Below are 24,894 nucleotides of genomic sequence, written 5' to 3'. Positions count from 1 at the left end.
GAAAGAATTAAATGAAGAGCAGAGCTAAAGGCCAGCCAGAACAACCATTAAGAAGAGTCAGGGAATACATTACAGCAGCTGCAGAAGACATTTAAAGTCCTCAGAAATGACTGCCTGTGGAAGTGGCTCGGAACCATTAATTGACGATGATCCAATAATTGTCAAATGCCAGGTTTGGGCACAAAGAAGAAACAAAAGGTCAGGATATCCTTCCTGGACCAGTGGGAAGTGAGGATATGAAGATGGCTAAGTCCTTTTAAAAATCATTTAAGTGAGCTGCAGTTATTTGAGCATGATCTTAGCATTGACAGTGGCAGGTCTTAGGCACGCTGTGGGCGAATCCCGCATGAAGCACTGTTTTCATGAACTCGGAAGGACCCTTTCTGCTGGGAACGTTTAGGTCCAGAATTTCCAGTTAAGACCATCCTATTCTGATCCCTGTTGGGAAAATGAAATTAGACTCCATTTAGACCACGTTTGGCCTAATGACATTCACTACCTCCTGGGGCCAAAATATATTCCCTGATGCGCATAAATTGCAAAGTGAGATTAGATACTGTGGAGAACCTGGTGATAATCTGGATTATAAAGTGCCAGAAGCTTCTAATGGAGGCATGGTGTAGGTTTTGGTTCCATAAATCTTTTATGAAGTAGATAAACACTCTTAACCTGAGACCAGTTAAGATTATGCCTGCCAGGGGAGCGTTCTTCTCAAGTCAATTGTAACTTAGGGAAACCTGGGGAGATATATGAGAAGGTGGCAGTGACTATATCCATTTATGTCCAGGACTGGGTTTCTCAATCTTGGCACTGTTACTATTTTGGGTCTGTCCTGTGGGCAGCCTCCCTGGCCTCTACCCACTAGATTCCAGCAGCATCCTTGCCGCCCCCAAACCTGCAGTCATGACAACCAAAAATGTTTCCAGACTTTGCCAAATGTCCCAGGGGCTGGGGAGGAGGGCACCCCTTCACCCCCGCCCAGCCCCTGGTTGAGAACCACTGCTTCAGTTGTTGTGACCGACCATCCCAGCTTGGGACTTTCAGTGTTGAAACCAAGACAGTCCACGTAAACTGGGGTGAGTTGTTACCATTCGTCGGTTTTATGTCATACGAAAGTTTAAAAGTAAGAAACCAAACGTTTTGAAAAGTCTGTCTTTGGGAGGCACTGATTGACAAAGGCCCTTTGGGAAACACGGTATCATTCCATATCACGTTTTCTGATACCGTAAAGGCTGTAGAGACAAACATCCATCTCTTTTCTCAGCGTCTCAAAAGCCTGAGTCGTGGTGAGAGGGGCCATTGGGAGGTTTGGTCCAGGCCAGTGGACCAAGAGGACATGATTCAAGCCATGGCATCTTTCTAGAAAAGAGGTTCATGTTTGACACCTGGTAGTGAGTTTGAGTGACAGACTTCTCCTTAGAATTGCACGCTGTGTGACAGTATACATCATGAAAGTGACAGCAACACTGGGGACTAATTTAATTCCGTTTTTGTCTGCAGCCCCGATAAATCATTGCCGCAGGGAAAAATAAATTTCACTTTCTCAGACGAAAATGATTTGAATCAAATGATGTGCTTTGGGGAATTTGAGGTCTGAGTGAAAGTCTACTGGTGGGCTTAAAAATATTCAAAATAACGTATCCTGGAACGTGTTGCAAATGCCTCCTGTGCCTGGCCTGGTAAATGACTTGGATCGGAAAGTGCTTCTTTCCAGACTAATTAGAAAAGTCACATAAAATCGTACCAGCCGTCTTGCCTAAACGATTGTGTTTTTTAGGGTGTCTCATTGGAATGGGTAATTGATTATAGTGCTGTGTGTCCTGCATGAGTTGGTGAATGAAGCAGCTAAAATAAGGATTCTAGACTCCAGAGTCCTGACCATTCATAAATAGGAAAAGTCTCAGTGTGAGCGGGAAATTGCCAGTGTTTTTCACTTTCCTTCCAGAAAATGATTGTTGCTTAGGAAGGAACTTCTGCTGGGAGGCTTTTAAAATGATATAGGGAATGACTTATGGAGGGAAGGGGGTTTGGGCCTCACCGTGCTACGCAATTAGGAGCCTGCTGAATTTGGGGAGGGGTGCAGTGTAGGTGGAACCCCACCCCCAAGGAAGACAATGGAGAGTGGGCCCTAATGCTTGTAGAGAGTCACATATGTACTCTGTCTAAGCTAACCAATGCCTACTCTCCTTTGGGGAGATCCTCCAATCCTGTTTCCATCCATTGAAAGGACACAAAAAACCACTTGCTTGTGCATGGAACCCACTTCTTCTCACACTAGCCGTTACTGGCATTATTGCTTTGGGGTTGAGAGCAAAAAGGAGGGAACTCAGGAGAAGTTTTGCTTATAACCATTTTTCCCGCACGCCAGCCCACTGCTATGTTCTCATTCTAAATGTCAGCCCTAGTTGCACTCCACCTTTCAGTGACTGAAAGAATAAAACATAGAAGCTATAAAAACTCCGGTTAGGAAGCAGTGCCTTCCTGGGGAGCAGTGTGAACGGAAGGTAAATGAGCAGTTACTGCGGAGATGATTTTATAGGAGTAAGACATTCTGCATCAGAGCAGCAAGAAGAATTGACCTGTGGATTATAAAACCGCTCCCTCCAGCTCACTTCTCACAGCCCACCGGAGAGCAGTGGTCTTTGTCGGATACTCACCTAACTTCAGGGAGCTTCGATTTCCCCGTTTGTTTTAACCTTGATAAATGGCCAGAGCTTTGGGTTAGGTCCGGCCAGCCGTTGAAAATACATATTTGTCTTTTAAAAGGCAGGTCCTGGATATTGTCAGAAATAAGAGAAACAATTTGAGACGACACACAAGGTACACAGTATTTTACTGGCTCTGGTTGTCATTAAATTCAACAAAGAGACTGGGGATTTGGGGTTCCAGTAGCGTGATGCCCTCCTCCTCCTGGTTATATCCGCTTGGAATTCAAAACTGCTTCGTGGTGTTCTTTATTGCCAAATACAGCCCTCAGAATCTCAGAGTCTGCGTCATGTTCCGGGGTCTGACGTACTGCTAGACATCGGCTCCCAGACGCTAAGCTGTACCCACTAGACTCGGAGAGAAACAAAATGGTAGCGTCTGGGAAGACAGAAAACCCCAGGTTTTACTGCTGGGGGGAAATAAAATTATGCAGGCACATAGAAGGGCTACATACTACGAGGTATTTAAATACAACGTTTAAGGAATTCTCTGGGCCTGTACTGTGCAGTAGAGTTTGCCTCTGAAGGGAACCAAAACAAAACAAAGCTTAATTAGCCCTTGGTTTACAAAAGGCCTTGGGACCTGTGCCCTTGGGTTTTCTTTGTTTTAAGAATTTGTTTTCTGCAAATGCCTCAGTGGATCCCTGGTCCAGAGGCATGGCTCTGGCATTGTATTTGGTTCTTCCAAAGGCTGCTGCAACCAGTTGCCAAAAACTGGGTGGCTGAAAGCAACACACATTTATTCTCTCAGTTCTGGAGCCCACAAGTCTGAAATCAAGGTGTTGGCAGTGTTGGTTCCTTCTGGGGGTTCCAGGGGACACTCTGTTCTGTGCCTCTCTCCTGGCTGCCTGTGTCTGCGGCTATCCTTGCTGTGCCTGGGCTTGTAGCTGCCTCACTCCAATCTCTTCACACGGCAGCCTCCCCTCTGTGTGTCTCTGTGTAGCAAACCTCGCTCTCCTTTCTCTTATAAGGATACCAGTCACTGGAGTTAGGGCCCACCGTAAATCCAGGGAGATTTCATCTTGAGATCCTTCACCTAATTACATCTGCAAAAACCCTGTTTTCCAATCAAGTTCAATTCACAGGTGCTGGAAGTTAGGGTGTAGATACATCTTTATGGGGCACCCCAGTCAACTGACCAGTCATTAAGGGGCTAGGGTTTATTTCTCTTCGCATCTCTAATGTCGCTGCTCTCTGTTGGCTTTCGTCCATTTTCAAAACTTCACTCATATGGGTTGTTACGCTGACGCCTGGTTCTAACACTTGCCTCTGTACCCCAACTCCGCACCCCGTATTCAGGCTTAAACATCCCTCCATACCACTTCTGCCATGGCGCTTTTAGGAGACAAAGGCCAGGCTGGCCACACTCTCAAAACATAGTACCTCTAAGGCGTGAATTCCCATGACCTTGTAAGTCTAATAAAAAAGGACAGACTTAGAATCCTATGCGGTCCCCCACACCAGGCTGTAACCTTTTGCCTTCACACATTTGAAGACCACATGAATACGCACGGAAAACAATTATGGTAAAGACCAGAGAGATGGGGGAAGGGGTGGCTGCAGAGAGAAGAGCTGCCTCAGAACTCCCCTGATTTCTCCAGCCGTCAATTTATCCAGAAAGATCAGGCAGCAGAGCGAGGCCCTGGACCGACTCTGATTGTCTTTTTTTTTTCTTTTCTTTCTTTCCTCTTAGCAAACTGCCTAGTTGGGCTAGAGCTGTTGTTCCCAAAATATTTTATGTTACTGAGAAGGCTTGGAACTATTATCCCTACACGATTACAGGTAAGTCCTTTGTGCAACCATTACATCACGTGGAGCAATAGGACATATCAGTAGTCAGATTTCACTGATCTAGGGTTTTTTACCCAAGCAGGGGCTTGTGGGAGACCCCTACCATCTCCCCTTTGCCTTCCAGGAGAACATTTCATAAACCACACAGGAAACCACACCTTTTAGGTCAGTGCTCTCCCTAGCCGTGGGGGAACGGGGGTGGGGCCTGGGGCAGGGATATTAAAGCTAAACCATTCCTTCTTCCTTCTTAAAGTGTTGTCATAAATAACTTTTGGAAGAAGGAAAGTGAAGCTCATTTCTAAAGGTTTCATTATCCTTACTTCTTTCTGATTCCTCAGTAATCCCCGAGTAAGTTTGGGGTGTGATTTGTTTATAAACAAGTTGTTTATATTGACTTGTTGGTTTTACAGCCGTCCCCACCCCCACTCTCCCAAAACACCTTGGTTATAATTTATATAAAAGATTCTGTTGGGTCTCACTGTGCCAAAATATATTCTTTGCAGTTGGACGATATGAAAATCTTTAAGATCACTTTCCATCTTAAAGAGTGATTGTAACAGAGTGATAACAGAGTGATAATCTCATTGTAACAGAGTGATAATCTCCTCTATGCTGATACTGAACTAGAAACTGTGGTCAAAAAATTTTGGTTTGGTTCCTGCCCTCAAACACATGAAAATTCCAGATCTCACTTTTGTATCGTCATGAGCTCTTCTTACTGGTTAGAAAAGCTGCTTTTCCACTTAGAAGATTTCCTGAGTGGTTAATGAAATGCTCTCCTGGAATTATTAGTCTTTAATTCTGCTTTTATAATGCCAACTCTTTGGTTTTAATTAGCCACAAACCTACAGGCTCATTGAATCTTGTTTTACAGTCGTTACTGGCCCCACCGCCAAAGTATCATATGAATTTCAAGAGCAACCATGGAAACATTCAGTATTTATGCAAGTTTTATTTTGGGAAGGTTCCTGAACCACATTTTTAATAATTATAATGCACCAGTATTTGTTAGTTCTGTGATTTTATATTGCATACAAGTATGGTCTAAATCATCATTTTTCTCTCTTTTCTTTTCCCTCTTGTCCAAATGAACATCTGGGGCCAGAATACACAGTAAGTTTCATTTACTCATTTTTAAATATTCAACCTATGAGCGATGGAATAATTAGAACTTCCATTGTTCTTCTCATCTTATCAATGTAATAAAAATTCAGTGGTACCTCGGTTTTCAAACGTCTCTGTTGACGAACATTTCGGTTTATGAATGCTGTAAATTTTATGGACGTATGGTATGTATCATTAGATAGTAAAATTCATGCAAAATTTGTAGTTTTAGGTGTTGATTTAAAGGTCTGGAATGGATTAATCTATTTTGCATTACTTTCTATGGGGAAACCGTGCCTCGGTTTTCGAATGTTTCAGAACTCGAACAGTCTTCCGGAACCGATTATGTTTGAAAACCGAAGTACCACTGTATAGAGAAATAATTCAGAATCAGAAATGTTTAAATGTTGGCTATTGCATAGTTATATATAATGCAGTAACTTGAATATTCTCTTTGTTCAAGAGTATGAATGTTAATTTAAAATGCCTTGAAAGTCACTTTACATAATTAACTTTTGCTTGTATTTTTAAATGGCTTCACTGCTCTACTTGCGATAGTTCATTGTAATAGTAGAACGGTTTCTAGAAATGAGGTATTAAAGAGATGATGGCATTTATCTATGGAAGATAGGGTTTATATTTACAGGCTGTAGCCTGATCCTGTATTAGAGAACCTTGAAACTAGAAAGACGTATGTTCAAACTATTTTACTCAGAGCTCTGGATTGGACGGTCTCAGTGGCTTGATAAGAATCATTTAATTTCTTCCTGTCCTAAGAGCCAGTAAGAGTCATTACTTACACTTTAAAAAAAAAAAAAGAAGAAGAAGACCCTATAAAATAGTGTTTTGTGGTATTTTCATTTGGATCATTTCCCCAATGGGCAACAGGTCAAACTGTCATTAACAAGAAAATGGTTAACAGAGCTGTGATGGGGTTGAGTTTTTGATCTTAATCAAAATTGCCAAAGGAAAGAGAGATGGTGAGAGAGACGGAGGGAAATGATTTATCATGGCCTTGGCATGAGCCTGGTACCCTGCATATACATAGTAGGTGCTCAATAAATAGTTATTGAATGAATTAAAAAACTGGGGGACAAAACGTAAAGAAATTATATAATCTCATACTTGCCCTCTTGTGCTTGACTCTTAAGTATATTACTTGATCTCTTCTAGACCCTCATTATGATTATGTTTTGTTTTTGTTTTGTTGTCAATTTTTCCCTAACGCCATCCTTGGGATAGTTTCCTAGGGCTGCCATAGCTAAGTACCAAAAATGAGTGCCTTAAGACAGCAGAAATATATTCTTATAGTTCTGGAGACCGAAAGTCTGAATCAAGTTGTCAGTGGGATCGTGTTCCCTCTAAAAGCTGTAGGGGAAGAGTCCTTCTTTGCCTCTTTCTAGCTTCCATGACTTGTGGCAGCATCACTCCAAACACTGCCTCTGTTTTCACGTTCTTGTCATCCCTCGGTTTCTATGTCTTCACATGGCATTCTCCTCACTATGTCTCTCTCCCCTTCTTATAAGGACACCAGTTATATTGGATCAACCACCCACCCTACTCAGTATGACCTCATCTTAACTAATTGCATCTGCAGTGACCCTAATTCCAAATAAGATCACATCCCTGAGGAACTGGGGTTAGGACTTCAACATATAATCGGGGGTAGGGAGGGCACAATTTGGCTTGTAACACCGTCTTTCACTTTTCGGTTAATGTTCATTTATCAAGCACCAATAATGTATAAATCATCATGCTGGAAGATTTCACTGAGCAATAACCCCTGCCCTTGGGGGAGTTACAGTCTGGGAATTACAATCTGGTGATATTCCAGTCAAAGCCTGGGAGTCATCAGCGAATCATGGGTTTTTCTGGAGGCAAGATGGGACAGGCCATCACTCAGCTCAGGGACAGGCTGGCACCAGGCCTGCCCACAGAACTGGAAGAACTCTAAGAGGAGCTGACAGCAGAGGTTCAGACCATAGGGCAGAAGGACTGGCACTGGGGCATCAGCCAGACAAGCAATTGCAATGCGAAAGGAAGTGCCCTGGCTTCTGGATTGGGGCTGTGAGCTTTAGGCATAGGACTGCAGGCCTCAAGAAGGGGTACAGGCAAGAACAGGACACAGCCATCTGACACAGGTCAGGTGAGACGATCATGAGATGGTGGGTCGATAGTGTCGCCAGGTTTAACAAGTAAAAATACCTACTGTCCTGTTAAGTTTGAATTTTCAGATCAACAGCAAATAGTTTTTAGTACAAGTCTATCCCAAATATTGCATGGGATATACGTATACTAAAAGATGTTCATCTCGTATTTTATCTGGCAGTCCTATGGGGGCAAAGGTGGCAGTGGGGCAGAACTGGTCTTAGTGACCATAGTACAAAAATCAGGTTGTAATCATTTCATAGATTTTATAAATGCCTCACCACTGTGCTGTACACCTGAGACTAATATAAAACAATATTGCATGTCAACTATAATTATATGGTCACAGGATGTGAAGTATAGCATAGGGAATATAGTCAATGGTATCGCATACCTATGGATGGTGCCAGATGGGTAGTAGACTTGGGGGGGTGGTTATCAGTCTGTGAGGGGTGTAAATGTCTAATCATTCTGTTGTTTTGTACACCTGAAACTAAAAAAAAAAAAAAGTCAGGTTGTAAGAACAGGACACATTGGTAGGCCAAAGGTGAGGGAGGAGAGAGAATTGTATATTTCAGGAGCCTGTTCTGCAGGTGACGTGCTATGTTAATACAAAGGCCAATCAAATGACCGGTCAGAACAATGTAAGTACTTCTTTCGTCAGGTAGGATTGGCTCAGGAAATGAGGTGGAAGGAGGCAGAGTTGGAGAAAATAAAGAGAGAACAGATCAATATATAACAGTCAGTATTTCAAGGAAGACCTGTGCTAAGTGTCGCAGTTGAAGTGCAAATACTAGAAGGTTGTGGAAAGGAGAGATTCTGCCTGGGGTAAATATGGGAAGGTTTCTTGGAGAAGGTGGGATTTGAGCTGGACCGTAAGAGTAGTGGAACTCCAACCTTCAGACACCTGCTCTTAGTCTGCTCGGGATGCATAGCAAAACACCAAAAACTGGGTGGCTTAAACAACAGTCATTTATTTCTCAGAGTTCTGGAGGCTGGAAGTTCAGGATCAAGGATTGGCTGATTCGGTTCCTGGAGAGGACCCTCTTCCTGGTTTGCAGAAACCTGTCTTCTTGCTGTGTGTCTTTACATGGCAGAGAGAGAAAAAGCAAGCTCTCTGGTCTCATTATAAGGGCACTAATCCCGTCGTGAGGGCCCCACTCTCATGACCTCACCTAAACCTAATTACCTCCTATAGGTTCCATCTGCAAATATCATCACATTGGGAGTTGGGGCTTCAACATAAGAATTTGGGGGCAGGGATACCATTCTGACATAGCGTGCCCATTCTAGACCCAATGGGTAAGTGATGTCACTGGATCCCGGCCACCTGGACACCTGGAGGCCAGGTTAGGGCAGCTTTGAACATCAGGTCAAGGTCTGGACTGAATTCTCCGTAAGGAAGCAACCTTGTTCGTAGTTAATCCACTTTTATTTTCCATCTCAAATCTAGGACAGCTTTTTTCTGTCCCCCAGTGACTGGGGGATCTAGTTTTTTCTCTCTCTGGCCGCAAGTGCACTCCCTCCATTACTGGGACTTAGCTGTGTTCTCACACACTCTGCCCGCCACAGCCCGGACACAAAAGCCCACTTTTCTCTCTGACTACAGGGTCTTCTCCCAGGATTTAAGACAGATGGTTTCGATTGTCTTCGGGTTTTTTTGTCTGTGTTAAATGCTTTTTCGTTGGACTCTTTATCCCCTGATCCTTTAATCCCAAATAACTCTTCTTGATGTTGTTCCGAGCTTCATATTTCCTACCTGTGCCCCAAAGCAAAACTTACTACTCCAGGTGTCTCTTCATAGGATGAGACCAGAGCAATGTTTGTCTATTCCTAGGATCCCCTCGGTCTCTTATCTGACTGTCCAGCCTCTTAGTGTGACCTCATGCTGCTCTCATTTGTGACAAAATCCAGCCAAAGGAGCTTTCTATTTAAGGTCATCTAGAGCTTCAACATTATCACAGTTATAAAGACGTAAAAGCTTTTTCATCACTTGGAGTGACTGTGTGTATTTAGGATTATGTGGAAATGCCATTTGTCCAGGAAGTGGAAAAAATATCTTTAGCTGGGTTATAGGAAAAAATCTTAATTATACAGGAAACAAAGAACAACATGACGACTGTTTTCCAGAGGACAGACCATCTAACCCATTCTTCAGGACCTGCTGATTCTTCTGAAGTTTATAAAGTCACAAAGGAAGGTGTCCCAGGAGACTGGCTACCTTCCAAAGTCACTAATTTTATTTTTCTGGGACTGAAAAAAGGCAGCGCTGGAGTATGAACATAGCTCTGCAGCATGAATTCAGCCTCAGTAATGAAGGAGAAAAGGGATTTTCTTCTCATTTGTAAGAATTTGACAACTTTAGCTAGAGTAAGTCAATAGGACTGCCCTAGAATATACAGTTGCTATATATATTTTATTGCCATGACCATCCCACTCCACCAAAGTATCTTTTAATGAGAATCTGCAAATGAGGGGATGACAAGTGGGAAGTTAGTCAGAATGGCCGGCTGTTACCCAGTGAGCAAAGGTAGTCATGGGCTGTTCAGTGTTACCTACCATTTTAATTGTGCAGTTCAAACAGGCAGAAAAAGTAAATTGTAACTGACCAGGGAGAAGGAAATGACTCTTGAATGAGAACCTGAGGCAGTCTTTAGCCACGATGAGAGACGCAGCTGTTCAAGATGAGTTTCGTCAAGACAGGGAAGATCAAGATGGCTGCCCTCAGCTGAAAATGGGTCTTCAGTCACCCAAGGTGAAGTCAGGTTGTCTCCCCAGCAGTGGCAATGGAGAGACTAGGGTATTTCTCCGAAAGCAGCTAACTGTCCTGGATAGGAATTTCCCTCGCAATCTTGGACTCATCAGCTTCCCTGAGAATTGAAAGAGCTGATGGATGCTGATGGACCTGCATTGCTCTCAAGCCTTCTCTTCCTTCTTAAGCTCCCTCTCCTCCACCTTCCACTGAGTCCCCGCCAAGGGTTATTACAAAACTAGGGATATTACAAAACTAGGAAATAGATGCAAGTACAGGAAAGATATATTATTATACCACTGGTTTGAAAGGAAATTAGAGTACAATCTGGCCATCTCAACGACTATATAAGCTAAGAGAATGAAGGTCCCTAGGTGTTCCTTCTTTGGGGTCATGGAGACAGGTGGGGGGACGGTTAGATCATTAGGAAATTACTTCTATATCCACATAACAATTAACCCTGAATATCCAGGGCAGTACATAATAGGGGGTTGGGTTGGGGGGCAAAGGGATGTATTCCTTCTTAGAAATGGGGTCATATGAGCTGAGACCTGTTAGGGACCAGGCCAAAGAAACGATCATCCAGTTGGAGGCGCTGATGAGGAAGGCAGCAATTGGGCCAGAAGAGGACTGTCCCAGAGAAGATGGTTGAAGTCAGTGAAGACATGGGTCACGGCATGAGGCTGGTGTCATAAACAGATCCAGGCTCGAAAATCTTCAGGATTCAAAAGAATTTAGATGGAAACGTTCTAGAACCATTTATAACAATCATAAATGTGATGCACATAGCCCGTTAAGTAAGGGAAACACAGGGTTATACGGTTAAACAGATTTTGTTACTGCAGGACTTCTTAGAGCCTTTATTATAATGTGAATCTCCAAAAGGGAGCTGTAGTATGCAACACTTTCCATACTTATTTGTCCACGGGACCTTGCATTTTGCAAAGCCAGACTTCTAAAACTTAGGGGAGCTCCAGAAGCTTCTCCCAGGGTCACAGCCTTTATGTGCCCACTAAATAGGCCAGTGGATCAATCCTATTTCAGTAAATGTTGTTTTCCCTTCAGTGTCAATGGGTTAATATGTTGCCTAAAGTTTACTATTACTCAGATACCAGAGTTTTCTGAAGAACTCCCAACAGAAATGAAGCTTTTTTTTTTTTAAAGAATCAGGTGACACAGAACCTATAGGTTCCTGTTTTAAGCAAAGCCCATTCTGTCCGAACACACAGCAAAGGTATCAGTGCATTGGGATGACCGCGCACATATGTGTTCTGATTCCTTTCAATTTAGAAAAGGAACGGATTGTACGGGTGAAACAGTTGCAAACCAACTTCATCACAATGTTCCTTGGTCCTTGTGCAGGACTGGAACTTGTCTCCACATCTCAGCAGCCCGGTCGATCAGTGCTTGGTGAAGCAGGAATCTTGGAACAGCCAGTGTTGTTTATCTGATTGATCCCATTTCCATTTGCTGTACCTGTTCCCAATCTAGTCTTTGTACTTCAAAGAAAATTAACTCAGCCATTTTGGGGAGAGAGACCAGGAGCTAAAATAGGCTTCTCTACCCTAGCAGAGCATTTTTAAATTGTTTGCAGTTTTTTTAAACATTCAGAATGATTTTACAGAGAGCCATCACCAGAGAAAAGAGCATTTGTTTAAAGGAATTTTGGATAGATGTTCCTCGGAAAGTCTCCTTTCCGTCTTTGTTTTCTGTTTTCTACTTGTGGTACTGAAAATTGGATTTCTCTTCTACAATTTATTAATGTGTATGTTTTGTTCAGCTCAAGTTGGTGAGGTCAGAATAATACAACTGGAAAATTGTGTAGGGCAGATTTCTTTGTGTAAAAATAAAGTAAAGCATATATAACCATGATTATACTAAAACAATACTTTTTAATGGTTCAATAAAGTGAATGCAACATCGCCCCTTCTCTTTTGAACTTTCTGGTCAGTAAGATATTCTGAACTACATGATAATATGTATTTTAGTGAGGAGTTTGCCCAGTTGGTTAAGAGGGTGATACAGTTTTTAACTGAAAAGGCTAGTAATCTGAAGGTTTCCTCCCTGGCCAGCCTATCTTGGTGAAGTCACTCCAATTTGTTCCATCTCTATTATTTGCATGCATTTCTTTTTCATTTGATGTGGTCTGCCTGTCTCTTTAAATTCTTGTCGTGCCTTGATTGTGTGTAGCTCTCAGTATTCCCGAACATCTTCTGCTTATTTCTGCCTTAACTGGTCCAGCCCTAGATAGTATGAGCGTGAATTTAGTTTCCCTTCTCGATTTTCATAGACGCGCCCATAGCAAACCACGTCCCCATTGAGAAAACATGCTTTCCATTCATGTCTTCGCTCCCTCTCCCTTCTGGCCTGGCTTCTCCAGTGAGTTGCTGTTACTCCGCGTGTCAGAGGATGGGAAGGGGCTCCATCGATGAATGAACAGAAGCCTCAGTGCAGGGTGCAGGCTAATGAGAAGCAGCGGAGAGGCTGACGTTCACTTCCTTACTGTTGGCTGGAATATAAGCAGCTGTTTTCCTGCTCTATTCCCATTCTCTGCCTTCCACACACGCCCTTCGTCTCATTTCTCCTCACTTCTCCTTTCAGACCAACCGCTCTTCTTGGACCCATTTTTCTTCCTATATTTGGGAATTCATTCTCTGATTCATCCTCAGACAGTTTTTAACTGAGAAGTTTTGTAACCTAAGGGTTTCCGACCTGGCCATAGGCCAGTCTGTATTTGTGAAGTCACCCCAATTTGTTCCAGATTCCCAGAACATAATAAATCCTAAACTCCTGATCTGATCTCACTAGCCCCATGGAACATTCTGGATGTAAGTCGCCTGTTGGCAAGATGTGGAAACATCTGCAAATCCAATTTTATTAATGATCCCATCTCAAGCTGAAATTCCCTGTATAGCCTTAGAGTACATTTAATATGATAACAAAGCACGTAGTACCAGAGAATCGATGTCTTCAGAGGAATTCCATTAGAGAAACAGTCAAGTCTACGAGGTCTGACAATTAAGTTCGTGAACTCATTGCAATGTTGTTGCTAATCTTTTTTGATATCAGAGGGATTATTCATTATGAATTTGTACCAACTGGACAAACAATTAACCAAGTTTACTATTTGGAAGGGCTGAAAAAGCGGCGTGAAAAAGTTAGACGGCCTGAACTTTTCACCAACAATTGGTGGCTCTTGCATCACGACAGTGCACCAGCTCACACGGCACTGTCTGTGAGGGAGTTTTTAGCCAGTATACAAATCACTGTATTGGAACACCCTCCCTACTCACCTGACCTGGTCCCCAATGACTTCTTTCTTTACCCGAAGACAAAGGAAATATTGAAGGGAAGACATTTTGATGACATTCAGGACATCAAGGGTAATACGACGACAGCTCTGATGGCCATCCCAGAAAGAGATCCAAAATTGCTTTGAAGGGTGGACTAGACGCTGGCATCAGTGCATAGCTTCCCAAGGAGTATACTTTGAAGGTGACCTTAGTGATATTCAACAATGAGGCATGTAGCACTTTTTCTAGGATGACTTCATGAACTTAATTGTCTGACCTCGTGTATAGAGTTTAATGTTCATTGATACCAGGCAACATGTATTGTATGGAGTCAGAACAAGGTGGCCTGGGAGGAATGAACTAAATTCCAGATGAAAGTTCAAAGGACATGATCTTGTAAAAGCCTATAAATACTTCATCTGCCCTGAGCCAACTTCTCAGCTCTACCATTTAACTTTCTTGATTCCAAGCCTCCATGTAAAGTTTGCTCTCAGACTTGAAAGGATTCTGGCTGGTGACCAGGAATAAAGCATTGAGTTCTTGGGCTTAACCACTGGTTGTTAAACTTTCTTCCTCTTGGTGCCATTTAAAAGTGGCTTGAACTGCTGAACTGTGTCACCTCTCAGATCTCGTTGCATGCTAAAACTCCATGAACAATACTTACAGTAGTGATTCCAAACTTCCTGGATTTGCAGCAAATTTACCCATTCACTTATCAGTACTCTTTGTAATATATCCCTCTTTAAGTTAAAGTGGACTGAAACTGAGAATTTTTGGGGTATCTTGTGATTTCCATTAGATGTAACATAGTTTGAGATACCATTGATGGTTTTATTAACCTTTGTATTGATTTGAATTTTTTCTGCTTACTGAAAAAGTAGATATTTATTGCTAAATCCAAACATTATGACAATGTGTAGCATAGAAAATAAAAGGGCTCCATAGTCTCCACAGTTTTCCATGAGAATATTTTAATGTCTGTTCCTCCGTCTTTCCTGTGCATGCTTTTTACCTTTTTACAAGAAAATGGGATCATCCTGTTTTACACTTTGGTTTTTCAATCGCTTGATAGTCCACCACAGTGTACTTAACCAACCTTCTAATGATGGACTTTAGGTTGTTTTCATGTCTTTTTCTAGGACCAACAGTGTGGTAATGAACATTTGTTCATTCATAATGTTTTTTCACACCCATCATGGAGTTCTGGGAAGGGTTTTTTCAGCACCTTCACCATAGGAATTAACTTAAGCCATCATATTTAAATTCAGGGTTTGAAAATGATTGCATTATTCATTCATAGGTACTAGGCTATTTTGGCTTTTAAAGGAATATCACTGTGAATTTCCTAAATGAATAATTATTTCCTTAATTTATCTTTCGGGTAGCTCTTATTTTTCCTTCTTTGGATTTATTCAAAGCAGGGCACGTCTATCATTTGACAGATGCCCACACACACATATTTCCTCTGCTCTCAATGGCCACAGGACATACTGAGAAGCAAAGCCTGTGCCTCAGTCACCATTACCCCCAACCAAGTTACTCAACTCCACTAGATGTACTCGTGTACTTTCCTGATATTCAAGAGGCAGCAGGACATGGGATCACAAGCATGAACCACAGAGCCAGATAGCCTGAGCTGAATCCCAGCTCTGTCATGTAAATGTTATGTGATTTGGGGGCACACTACTCATTTTTTTCATATCTTTGTTGCTTCATCTGTAAAATGGGTGTAATAATAGTATATTCCCCCCAGAGTTGTATGAAAGTTAATGAGTTATTAGATCGGTTATTATATATCAAATACCTTGTTGTTAAGAGCACTGCGCTCTAACCAACTGAGCTAACCGGCCGCCCCTGGAATCTGTTTTTAACAAGCCCTCCAGATGAGGCATCATTCAGTAAGTTTTAGAAATACACTGTTAGAATATGATTTTTATTTTACTTTGTAAATTGAAGTGAGTGGTGCACATCCTTCCAGAAGTTTTGCTGCTGCGTGCTTCTGAAGTTCAGAACAGCTAGAGAGCCTCAGACTCATCTCCCACGTCCGAGTCTCTGTAGCCACCATTCCCCTCTCTCCCTGTGCAGAAGTGGAGACTGCAGCAAGGGCTGTCAGCACCACCCAGAAACTATCAAATTCCCAGTGTGTTCGCCCCTTTCTCTTTAAGACTCGCTTACATTCAGTTTTGTTCTCGTAAGTGTTTCTTATTGCCATAACAACCCTAATCAATCACTGGACTAAAAATAGCTTTCATTTTACCAAAGCATGTCTGTAGTGAATTGAAAATTCAGCTCTGCCGTGCATTTTGCATATGCTGCTTTCGTTTCCCGACACTGAACCTGGGTGTGCTCATGTCTGGAAATTATTCTTGCAGAGGCCCAGGTACTTCACTCATCTTTCCTGGCATTCTTCTTCCTGACTGCAGATTCCCTCATCACTACCAAAAGATACAAGTACATGCATTTAAATGTTCGGCAAAGAACCATCACTTTTCTGCACATTGAGTTTCAGGTGCTAGAGATTTCACAGATACCTGATAACCACTTTATGGGAAAAGGTTCGTGCTGGGAGATGCCATTGGGTTTGAAAGGCAAATTAAAGATGCACAGATACTGGGTACCAAGGAAACTGGTCATTGCAGGGAGCAGATGACAGCAACACTAGTAAGACTCTTCTGGCTGGGGAGGATCTAAGCTAGAAAATCAAAGAGGAGATTACAGGAGATCTTTTGCTTTATTTTCCTAATTTCTCCATGACACTGTTACTATTTTTAGGGGATTGAGGGTAAAATAAACCCTGAATGTAATAAATGAATATTTGTTATGATTCTTCTGGCCAAGCTTCTCTTCTAGTCAAGAAGAGAGAGAAAGAGATTTTTCATGAGAAAGAAGATTTCAGATCCAGAGTGGGCCCCGGGGAGGCAGGAGCTCTGAGGAGAGGCTGAAATGACTCATGGTGTTCCCCAGGCTCCAGGGGACGAGGCCACTTTGCTGCTCTAGAGTCACTGCCTGTAAGTAGGGTCATCTCGTGGGACTGCGGGGGCTCCCACATGCTATGTTGGGTTGTTTTTTTAACGCTATTTCTTCACTTCTTTGAGCCTCAGTTTTTGTCATAAGGCTGAGTGAACCGGGAGGCTTAAAGCCTTTAGATCTAGGAAAAAAGAAAGTTCATGGAGCTCCCAGGAGCATTCTTGTCTCCCTGCATGAAGTTGGCAGGGAGTCTAGGGAACGCTGAGAAGAGACGAGGGGAGAGAGTCCCCTGTGCAGAAAAGGAGCTGCCAGACCTTTAGGAAAAGGAGGGGACAGTGAGAGGACTGACCTGGAAGATAGGATGGCACATTCTCAGCAGCACAGCACGTCAGGGGTCAGGGTGAGACTGAAGGAGCCCAAACCTGCTCTGTGACCTGGCCACCATCCATGTCATGGGAGACCAATCAGGTGAATCAGGTGTCCTTTTGTTGGCACCACTCCAGCTACCCACAGCCTCCCAAGACGTCCTTGCACATATGCCATGGCGGCTCCACCCACACCCAGCTCTGTTTTTCTCCCACATATAACCTATGGGCTTTCATGGGGCGAGGGACAATGCGATGGGCCAGCGTTTCTCAAGTGACTGTTCTGCCAGGCACTGCCTGGCATTCGTCAGTAGTTATATCATTTAATCCTCACGCGCAGCTCTGAGGTTGGAATTATCTCCACTTTATGGATAAGAAAACTGAAGCTCAGAGGAATTAAGGAATTTGCTCAAAGTCACACAGTTTGTAAGGAAAGAAGCTGGGGTTTGAACTAAAGTCTGTTATAGTCCAAAACCGATATTCTTTCTACTGAATTCCCTGACTTCCTCCCTGGGGTCTGGGTGCACGCTGCTGCACCTGGACACTAGCCCGTGGAAGTCAGTGGTATCAGTCACTGGTAAAGGCCACCCTCGCCAATACGCGGTGACCACTCATCAGCAGATGACATCACAGGTGGAACTACTCCGTTAGAGTACCAACTCCCCATTTCCCTGGATATATTCAGACCTCAAAGTGAGTGATGATACTTCATTCAGACGAGAGCCAAATGGGAGATTTGGAAGGGAAGCAGTAGTTGGATTCTTGAGGTTGAGTGTTGCATTGGTTTTCTATTGCTGCATAACAAATTTCCAACACACTTAGTGACTTAAAACAACACAAACTTATCTCACATTTCCATTGGGGCCCAAGTTAGCTGGGTCTTTGGCTCAGAATCTCATCAGGCTGAAATCAAGGTGTCAGCCATGGCTCCAGTCTCATTTGAGGCTGAAGGTCCTTTTCCAAGCTCACTGGTTGTTGGCAGGATTCAGTCGTGATTCTAGGAAGGAATCCCCGTTTTCCATTTCGCTGGCTTCCAGGGGTCACGGTCAGCTCCTAGCGGCCTCACTCAGGTTCTGGCCACATGACCCTCTCAAGACACAGCAGCTTAGTTCTTCCAAGCCAACGGAGGAATCCCTGCTTCTTCTAAAAACAAGTCTTACATATGTAACATAGCCTGTCCACTTTGGTAATCTAATCAAAGGACTTTCTATCCCATCATATTCTCAGGTCTTGCCCCACTGAAGGGGAGGGATTGTACAGGATATATATACCAGAGGCTGGGAATCTCACAGGCCATCTTAGAATTCTGTCTGCCATGGGTATATTAGTCTTTCCTTCATGTTGTTGGGGGCCAAATGGGACTTTAGATGTTCAGTGAGCCATAGAGAGTATAAGAGTCTTCTGAATCCTTAGACTTCTTTCAGTTTTAACCAATGGTTCTCTCTTGCATTACGTTCCAGTTTAGTTATGTCAGGGTTCCCAACTTTTGTTCCACTCCCACAATCCTGACAGTTCCCTCAGCAATACAGAATTCCCATTACCCAAATAAATGTGTCAAAATCTTTAGGGAATAACTCATATTAAGAGAAAGTTCAGGGTGGGGTGCTCCCTTCTCTCCCTTAATATTTGAGAATAACTCAGTTCAGTATTCCTAGCTGGAACAAAGCCCCTAGTCAACAGAAAGCGAGTTTGAGCAATCTTAAAAGAGATGCTTTGAGATCTGAGTAACTGGGGTAACTGTGACTTACTCCATTCCTAATGGCAGCAGGGTTAAAGAGGGGGAGCTCTCTGCTGGAACAGTATTGGAGCTTATCATCTGGTTGGTGAACCAGACACATAGACAGATCATTGTGATGATGGAAAAAGAGATAAATGCTGTGACAAAGGTACAAACAGTGGTATCTGCACACATGGGATAATCATTCTGAAGTGAATTTGAAATGGTCTGTATAGATTTTGGAAGGAAATTTCAGGCTGAGCGAACTGTGGGCAAAAAAAACCAACATGGCAGCCAGAAGTTTTCCAGGGAATGGGAAGTGGTGTTCTGTGACTCACCTGAAGGATGAATACACAGCAGAGCCAGAAAGAAAATTAGGGTCAGATATAGAAAACTCCAGGTCTTCCCCTTAAGGATGGAAGCTGGGCCAGCCTGGTGGCTCAGGTGGTTGAAGCCCTGAGCTCCTAACGCCGAGGTCGCTGGTTCGATTCCCACATGGGCCAGTGAACTGCGCCCTCTACAGCTAAGATTGTGAACAATGGCTCTCCCTGGAGCTGGGATGCTGTGAGCAGCCAGAGGTTGGTGTGGGCTGCTGTGTGCTGCTGTGTGCTGCCCTGGGTTACCGTGTGCTGCCATGAGTGGCCGGCAGCCAGCGTGAGTGGCCGGCAGCCAGCGTGAGCAGCTAGCAGCCAGTGTGAGCTTCTGTGAATGGCCGACTAATGCCTGGTGACTGACTGCCTAAGCCGGGGGGAGCACAAGGCTCATAATACCAGCATGGGCCAGGTAGCTGTGTCCTACACAACTAGACTGAGAAACAACGGCTCGAACCGGAGTGGTGCACGGCGGTGGGCGGTGGTGGGGAGGCAGAAGAAAGGAGGGGGAAAATCCATAACCATTGGAACCTCAGAATATGACTTTATTTGGCAATAGGGCCTTTGCAGCTGTCATTAGTGAAGGATCTCAAGGTGTGAGACAAAATCACACTAGATTAAGGGTGGGCCTAAATCCAGTAACTGGTGTCTTATAAGAAAAGAAGAAGGTACAGAGAGAAGAAGTTGATGTGAAGACAGAGGCAGTAATTAGAGTTATGCGGCCAGAAACCAAGGAATACCCGAGACCACCAAAAGCCAGAAGAAGGAAGGAAGGATTCTTCTGTAAAGCCTTCAGACGGAGCACGACATTGCCAAAACTTTGATTTCAGACTTTTTGCCTCCAGAACAGTGAAAGGATAAATTTCTGTTGTTTTAAGCCACCAAGTTCATGGTAATTTGTTACGACAACCCATGGAAACTCATACAGTGCAGGAGAACATTTGCATTTAATACGGACCATTCAAGTTTAGTCTTGCCTATAGAATCCTTGTTGGGGATGGCCTTTGCACAGGTGGACATGTGAGAACAGCACATGTCAATTTGGGAGCCTTCCATAAAAAATGGTCATGGAAAAGTCAGGAGCATATGAGATCACCGGGAAAACGTTTGGAGCAAGAAAATAGGGTGGAGGACAGAACCTAAGGGACTACCTTGATTGAAGGTGGGGGAGGGAAAAGAAGGCTGAGAAGGAACTACTATTCAGAATGGAAGAATTGCTCTGTCAGAGCGCACAGTGAAGAGAGTAATACAAGGTGTGGATGGAGAAGCGATGCTAGTTTGAAAATTCTTTGATATGCATTCATTTCCACACCATATTACACTGATTGGGAAGAGATGGGAGTTAAAAAAGTAGAGGCAGCAAGCGTTGATCACTCTTCTAATAGAGTTCGATTGTGAAGACAAAGAGAAATGGGATTGATTGTGTAGATGGAGAACGAAAACATAACCGAGGGAACTTGATGTTTATTTATCTTTTTAAGAATATGACACTTTTCGTTATACTTGTAGGCTATAGGAAGGAAGTTAAGAAGAAGTTACAAATAATCAATGAAACAAGTTTCCAGAGAACAGACGCATAAATATTTTTTACCGTGTACCCACTATGTGCTGGGCACTGTGCTGAGGTTTAGCTGAATGATTTCATGGATCTTCTCAACATGACTAGAGAGTAGAGAAGGATTATCCCTTTCCTATGAATGGAGAAACTGAGGCTTGGAACAGTAAAATAGTTTGCCTAGTCAATACATCTCGGATTGAGCCCAGGTACGCTGACTGCCATATCTCAGTTCTTATTCTGTTATTTTCCATTTGAATAAAGAAGTCAGTGTCTTTCTCTGATTCACAAAGAATAAGAAGTAGCATAAAAAGTAAGAGGTAGACTTGAAATGGAGGAGAGGGAAGTTGTAGGTGTTTCGAGCACGTGGTCTGTGTCCTCATTCGACTGTGAGTTGGAGTGATCAGGTGTGGGGAAGGAAGAGTGAACTCAAGCCTGGGGTCTTCAGACGGGAAGGGGTTTAGGAGAACCTCAGTGGGGAGATGCAGTAGGGAGCCAACCAGGGAGAAAGAAAAGACCTTGCTTAACAGTTAAGGCTCCACAAGGATTAGTGGGCTGGATTTTTAGGGATGCTAACCTGTGTGGGGAAGCAGAAGTTTATCTCAACATAAACATCTCACTGGAAAAATTTTTAATGACAGCTCTGAAAATGCCCCAAGCCATAAAATACATTTGATTTTTGAACTTGAGACACCCACACACTCCAGGGCTCCGAGAAACAGCCATCAGAGATCCCGAGGGGATTGTCAGCCCCAAAGCACTGCTGAAGAAACAAATGCTGACCAGCCTGGAGTTGGCCTCTCTGGACCAGGTTCTTCTGCTGCCTTGTCGAAGCCAGGTGCACTCAGCCTTTCTGGCAGGGTTGCTATTCTGATATGAAAATAACCCAAGTCCTTGACTCAAAAATAACAGCTGCCAATTTGCATGAGAGTTTTGCGTTTCATATTTGGGTTTAATACCCAAATACTAAGATTCATTTGTTTGACCATAGGTAAGTGGTTTAGAGGTCCAACCAATAAAAATCCCTTGCAGGGTTCCACTCTGATGCACCCGGACCCAGCTCCCCAAGCTGGATGGCTGTTCTCCCGCCACCTGGTACTGTGCTTGGATTGACCCTCATATGAATTATGGGTTAAAAAGGACAAATCTGTTGACCTGAAGGCTCGTTACTTTGAAATGAGTCTCGGGCAGGTGCATCTCCCCAAGTTCACGTGTCAATCGAAAGCGCTGCTGTGGGGCTCCGAGCCCTCCAGAGTCTCAATTTCCAATGAGCAGCCCCTCCTTGGAACTCCCTGGCACTGGGTGTGAGGGCAGCAGTTATGGAGTGAGAGGTTGGAGAGGAGACAGAAAAGAAGGTGTCAATGAATAATCGCAAGGCTGCATTCTCCATAAAGGCAATTACTGGGATTGATTGTTTCCATGTTTCCTTAGTCATGGTTCAGCTTGTTTGTTTCATTTGGATTAAGACAGATGAATGCTGAATCGCACAGGCGTGTCATGTCAGGAGAATCATCAATGGCACATTCAAGGGTTCTGCCTTATTGTACAGATGCCACTGGGGTCTTAGCTGGCCTGAAAGGGAACCACCAGCACATGGGGTGAGGGTGGGTGCCGTAGACTTGGGGATTTTAGATAAGGCATTCTCTCTGTTTCCTTCCCATGCCTGCTGTCGTGAGATGGTTTTCCAACTCGAGTGTGCATCCACATGCCTTGACAGGCTTGTTAAAAAAGGTGCCTGGGCGCCATCCCCAGAGTTTCTAATTCCATGGGCCTGGGGTTGTGCCCAAGTATTCGTATTTCTAACAAGCTCCAGGCTGCTGCTGCTGCTGCTGAGGATGATGACGATGATGATGCTACAGGTTCAGAGATCCCACTATGAGAACAGTGGGGTAGTGATCAAGAGCCTGGATGCTGGGACCAGACTTTCGATCTGGACCCTATTATGTTCTGGCTGTGTGATTGTGGGCCATTTTCTTAACCTCTCTGTGCCCCCATTCCCTTATCTTTAGAGCAGGGTAATATTAATAGTACCTAGTTCATGGGATGGTTACAAGGAATAAATAAATTAGAACCTGGACACACTTAGCCCCGTGCCTGGTGTAGAATACACGCTCTTTACATACTGGAGAAATAAATAAAGGAGCCGGTCTTTTGGGATTGTGAGGGTATCAGCCTGTCTCACTTCTCCAACCCATCCAGCTCCCAGTGGAGCTGCAGGGTCGTTTTACCCAGCAGTTTACCCACCATCTCTGGTGGCCAAGAACGTGATTGCTCAGCTCCGTGCCAGCAGGAGGGAGGTTACGTCCACATCCACCAAAATCCTCAAGCTACCTTAACCCTTAAAATCTACTGCATATTCTAACGTAACTCAGTGAAACTGGGCCAGTAAGACGGTGTGCATTTGGGATTTCTCTCTGCGGGGCTGGCAAAGGTGCTGTCTTTTCTGTCAAGCTCCGCTGTACCCTCCTACTGTTTCCTGCCATTTGTTGAATGCTGACTCTATGCCCAGCACAATGTGTTCTACGCACATGATTTTATGTAACCGTTATAATGTCACTGTTAGGTAATAATTATTATCCCTCTTTTAATACTGCTAGAGTTCAGAAAAGTTCAATGACTCGTCCAAAGTCACATAGCTATTAAGTGATAAATCCCACATGAAAAGCCAGGTCTGTCTGACTTCAGTAATTTATGATTTTAAGGTCCTTCTATACAACCTCCCTAGCTTTGTATGAATATTTATCTAAAGGGTAAGGCTGGGTCCGCAGGTCTTCAGCAGTGGAACCTGCTCCCCCAAGGTAAGCACCCAGAACTGGAATTGCCTCTGATTTAGGAGTCTGCTTTTCTCAAGCGTGTGGTAGGACTCACGGAACATGAGCCTTTTGGAAATGTCCTCTTCAGTGACTTGCCTTCCATTGCTTGGTTATTCTCTCTGGCCTGACTTCTGGATGAAATTGTGTTCATGTTGCCAAAAGCAGCTTCTCTTAGAGTCTGAATTGGGATGTTGACTTAGCATCTTAACCTTTCTGATTGTGTGAACAGCACTCCCAACCAAATGGTGAGGAGAGCCTCCGGATGCTGTGTGGACGATGCGGAGAAAGAGAAAATGGTACGCTAACGAAACGTTCCTCTTCTTCCATAGTGTTCCTTTCTGCCGAAATTCTCCATTCACATAGAAACCAAGTATGAGGACAACAAAGGAAGCAACAACAGCGTGAGTAGCCCCTGCATTCCATCCTGTGCTCCTGTCTCTTGGGCTCTGAGAGTCGTCGTACTTTTCACAGCCCCTGTGTGTCCAGAGCCAGCAGTGGGATCTGTGCCTGGGACCTCGGGAGTTCTGGCCTTTGCCTTCTGAGGGCTGTTGCCCTAGGATTTCTGTCTGTCATCTAGCTTATTTTGTCATCTAGCTTTTCTTCTCGTTTTTATGTGTCGAAGTTTCTGTGACCTGGAGTAATTGTTATCGGGGATCGAGAAGATGGTAGGGACCTTGGAATCCAGGATTTGGTTTCTGATCATTAGGATGAAAACACATTTCAATGCCTATTAACATTTACTTAGAAAGATGAATACAATCAGATACATGTGTGCATTCTGATGTATTTTGCTGGACTATGTTTATGTTCATATATCTACACATGTACATACGTATCCCACCTTAAGATCAGTGTGCCTCTCCTGCAAAATATTTACCTCATGAGGCATTCTGACCCTTAACTAAATTTCAGCCAGGTACTTTGTTTATTAGCATTGCTTAAAATGCATTTTCTAACCTACAGCCTCTTTCCGTTGGGGCAGTGCATTTCTAAGTTCCCTCCTCTTTAAAAGTGAGTGTTTTGACCTGTCAAGAGCCACACTGTGAGATTGGGCTGTGGGTTCCATGAAGACTCATTGAGGGAACAGCCTGGATCTAGAAGCTACAAGGCCTCCACTATGGATTTTTACTTCATTTACATGTTTTTGCATTTATGGAGAATGATGAAGATTGTGTCAAAAAGGGCAAGAGAGAGTTTCCTGACCAAGTGGCCCCTTTGATGTTGTCACTGAGCCAAGAGAATGCAAAAAAGGATGCAGGAGGTTATAAAGGCACTTAAGTGCCATGGAGCAAGATCTAAGGACTTGTAAACAT

At 43.6% G+C, this 24,894-nt stretch overlaps 1 protein-coding gene across 2 annotated transcripts in view; it reads left to right on the top strand.

Annotated features, from left to right (window-relative positions):
* PITPNC1 (phosphatidylinositol transfer protein cytoplasmic 1) overlaps nucleotides 1-24,894 on the top strand; it is a 218,491-nt gene that overhangs the window by 119,369 nt on the left and 74,228 nt on the right. For both annotated transcript variants that reach the window (XM_033090040.1, XM_033090041.1), the window contains exons 3-5: nucleotides 4,399-4,487; nucleotides 5,602-5,609; nucleotides 23,911-23,982. In XM_033090040.1, the coding sequence (XP_032945931.1) occupies nucleotides 4,399-4,487; nucleotides 5,602-5,609; nucleotides 23,911-23,982 (169 nt within the window). The remainder of the gene's footprint in view (nucleotides 1-4,398; nucleotides 4,488-5,601; nucleotides 5,610-23,910; nucleotides 23,983-24,894) is intronic.

The sequence above is a fragment of the Rhinolophus ferrumequinum genome, chromosome 21 (genome assembly GCF_004115265.2).
Source record: "Rhinolophus ferrumequinum isolate MPI-CBG mRhiFer1 chromosome 21, mRhiFer1_v1.p, whole genome shotgun sequence".
NCBI lineage: Eukaryota > Metazoa > Chordata > Mammalia > Chiroptera > Rhinolophidae > Rhinolophus > Rhinolophus ferrumequinum.
Note: the sequence above shows the minus strand (reverse complement) of the source record. Positions and strands in the feature narration are given on the sequence as shown.